Source organism: Priapulus caudatus, unplaced genomic scaffold (assembly GCF_000485595.1).
Source record: "Priapulus caudatus unplaced genomic scaffold, Priapulus_caudatus-5.0.1 Scaffold2657, whole genome shotgun sequence".
NCBI lineage: Eukaryota > Metazoa > Priapulida > Priapulimorpha > Priapulimorphida > Priapulidae > Priapulus > Priapulus caudatus.
The window spans coordinates 13,497-15,796 of NW_014579718.1; the positions used below are offsets into that span (position 1 = coordinate 13,497).

Below are 2,300 nucleotides of genomic sequence, written 5' to 3' on the forward strand. Positions count from 1 at the left end.
CTCCTCCCTCGTCCCCTCCCCTTCCTCCTCCCTCCTTCCCCTTCCCTTCATCTTCCACCCCTCTCCTCCCTCTTTCCGCTCCCCTTCCTCCTTCACCCCTCTCCTCCCTCCTTCCCCTCCCCTTCCTCCTCCACCCCTCTCCTCCCTCGTCCCCTCCCCTTCCTCCTCCCTCCTTCCCCTTCCCTTCATCTTCCACCCCTCTCCTCCCTCTTTCCCCTCCCCTTCCTCCTTCACCCCTCTCCTCCCTCCTTCCCCTCCCCTTTCTCCTCCACCCCTCCTTCCTCCTCCCCTCCCCCTCCTCCTCCTCCTCCCTCGTTCCTTCCTCCATCCTCCCCTTCCTTCCTCCTCCCCGTACCTTCTGTCACCTCCTCTGCGTGCCCGGACGGCTTGCTCCGTATGATTTTCTCGACTAGCTGGTTGTAGCTGTGCGTTCCGACGGCTGAGAGGGTGTCGGGGGACTGAGGGTCAACGAGCCAGCCGTGGTAGAGCGGGATGTCCAGCAGGTCAAAGATGATGCACTCAGGCGTGTACTCGAAATCTCGCACGCTGCGATACAGGACGGAAGGGGTCAAAGGTTACGATTAGGCCATAATAAAAATATTGTTTGTTTGCCCTCTCCCGATCGACCCGCCAAAAAGGGGCCGACTCAAATATTTTTTTTTTATCTTTCCCATTCTTTTTTTTTTTCACAAATTGTATCACTGTACATTATATATATACTGTAGGCAATACATTATATCAGGAGTAAGATAATATAGATAATATCAGGAGTAAGATAATTACCCTATATTATCTTACTCCTGATTATATGTACCAAGCAAAACAGACATTCAACATAAAAGGTATCTACACGCAAGCACACCCAAGCATGTAGACACCATGCTGAATTTGTAAAACGACCCCCCCCCCTCAAATAGAAGAAGAAGCCGACCTACCTACCCAAACTTTTCAGCCTGGGTCGGGTGAAGGCAAACAAATATTTTTTTAGTTGTGGCCTCAAAATCTCGCACGCTGCGATACAGGAGGGGTCAACATTCAAGAACTCACCTGGCACTACGTAACTTTACGATTTGCACACGCGGAGTGTACTCAAGCATTCAAAGTAACTTTTGCGAGACTTAGATAGAGAGATGTAGATCGTATAGAGCGAGACTTTGATTAGAATTACGATCAAGAACTCGAACGGTAAACTTTTGCAAGACTTAGAGAGACATCGATCGAGAGACTTAGATATAGAGAGACACTTTGATTAGAATTATGATCAGACACTTACCCGGTAATAAGTAACTTTTGCAAGACATAGAGAGACTTAGATAGAGAGCCTTAGCTAGAGAGAGTTAGATAGAGAGACTTAGATAGAGAGAGTTAGATAGAGAGAGTTAGATAGAGAGACGTAGATAGAGAGTTAGATAGAGACTTCGATTATATTTACAGGGGTAGAAATTAACTTTTTAACACGGACTCCCTGCCATCAAAAAGTGGGAGCCCGCAGCAAAATGAGGGAGTCCGCAGTCTGAAGTTCAAAATTAGGGATTTGCTGAAAAATACAGTAATTCAGCGAGGCCGTACTCTGGAACGAACTAGTTAGTATATATATAGCAGAATTTTCAGGGAGTCACACGGACTCAGGACTGCATAAGTGAAATCAGGGAGTCTGGCAGTAAATCAGGGAGTATTTGTAATTTTAATTTCGCACCCTGTACTTAAGATCAGGTATACTCACCCGGTGAACTTGACGTTAACATCAAGACCCGTCTGAAGCTTGGGTAGAACAGCGATCGCATCGTGCATGTTCTGTTCGTAGTTTAGCTGCGCTCCTTCTGAAATGTTCTGCGAGCGAGCGAAAGGAAAGAGTTTAGATTTGCTTTTTTTTACTTTCAATTAAATATATTTTTTGGAATTCTTTAAAAAATACAATCTACTTCTCTAATATAATCTAATTATCCTCCAAAGAGAATCGGATTCGAGATGCCATCAAATCAATCGAGCCGATCTCGCACCAGGGATTATACAGCTATATATATATATCATGGTTTCTTCCGAGGGAAAATTAGACATAGGAGGTAATGGCCAGTTTGGGGAAAAAATGCGCATGATGGTTTCAAAAGTGTGCCGTAGGCACGCATGCAGACGCTACAGGCGGACACGCAGGGAGAGAAGCAGAGGGAGAACTCCCTAAAAGTTAAAAATTTCGAATGTCTTAGACTGCATTTGAGGCACCCTGAAACATTTTCACAACGGCGATGTTAAATTTGACAAACGGCGGTGCGCCACTGTGCCTCTTATGTATAAGAAACCCT

General features: G+C 45.7%; 1 protein-coding gene across 1 annotated transcript in view; it reads right to left on the reverse strand.

Annotated features, from left to right (window-relative positions):
• The window catches only part of LOC106818928 (protein FAM63A-like), a gene marked incomplete at its 3' end in the record, with an annotated part of 13,027 nt that overhangs the window by 7,294 nt on the left and 3,433 nt on the right, over positions 1–2,300 (reverse strand). Inside the window, exons 3-4 of the mRNA XM_014823595.1 lie at positions 1,724–1,830; positions 356–546 (exon numbers count right to left, since the gene is read on the reverse strand). Coding sequence (XP_014679081.1) covers positions 356–546; positions 1,724–1,830 — 298 coding nt within the window. The remainder of the gene's footprint in view (positions 1–355; positions 547–1,723; positions 1,831–2,300) is intronic.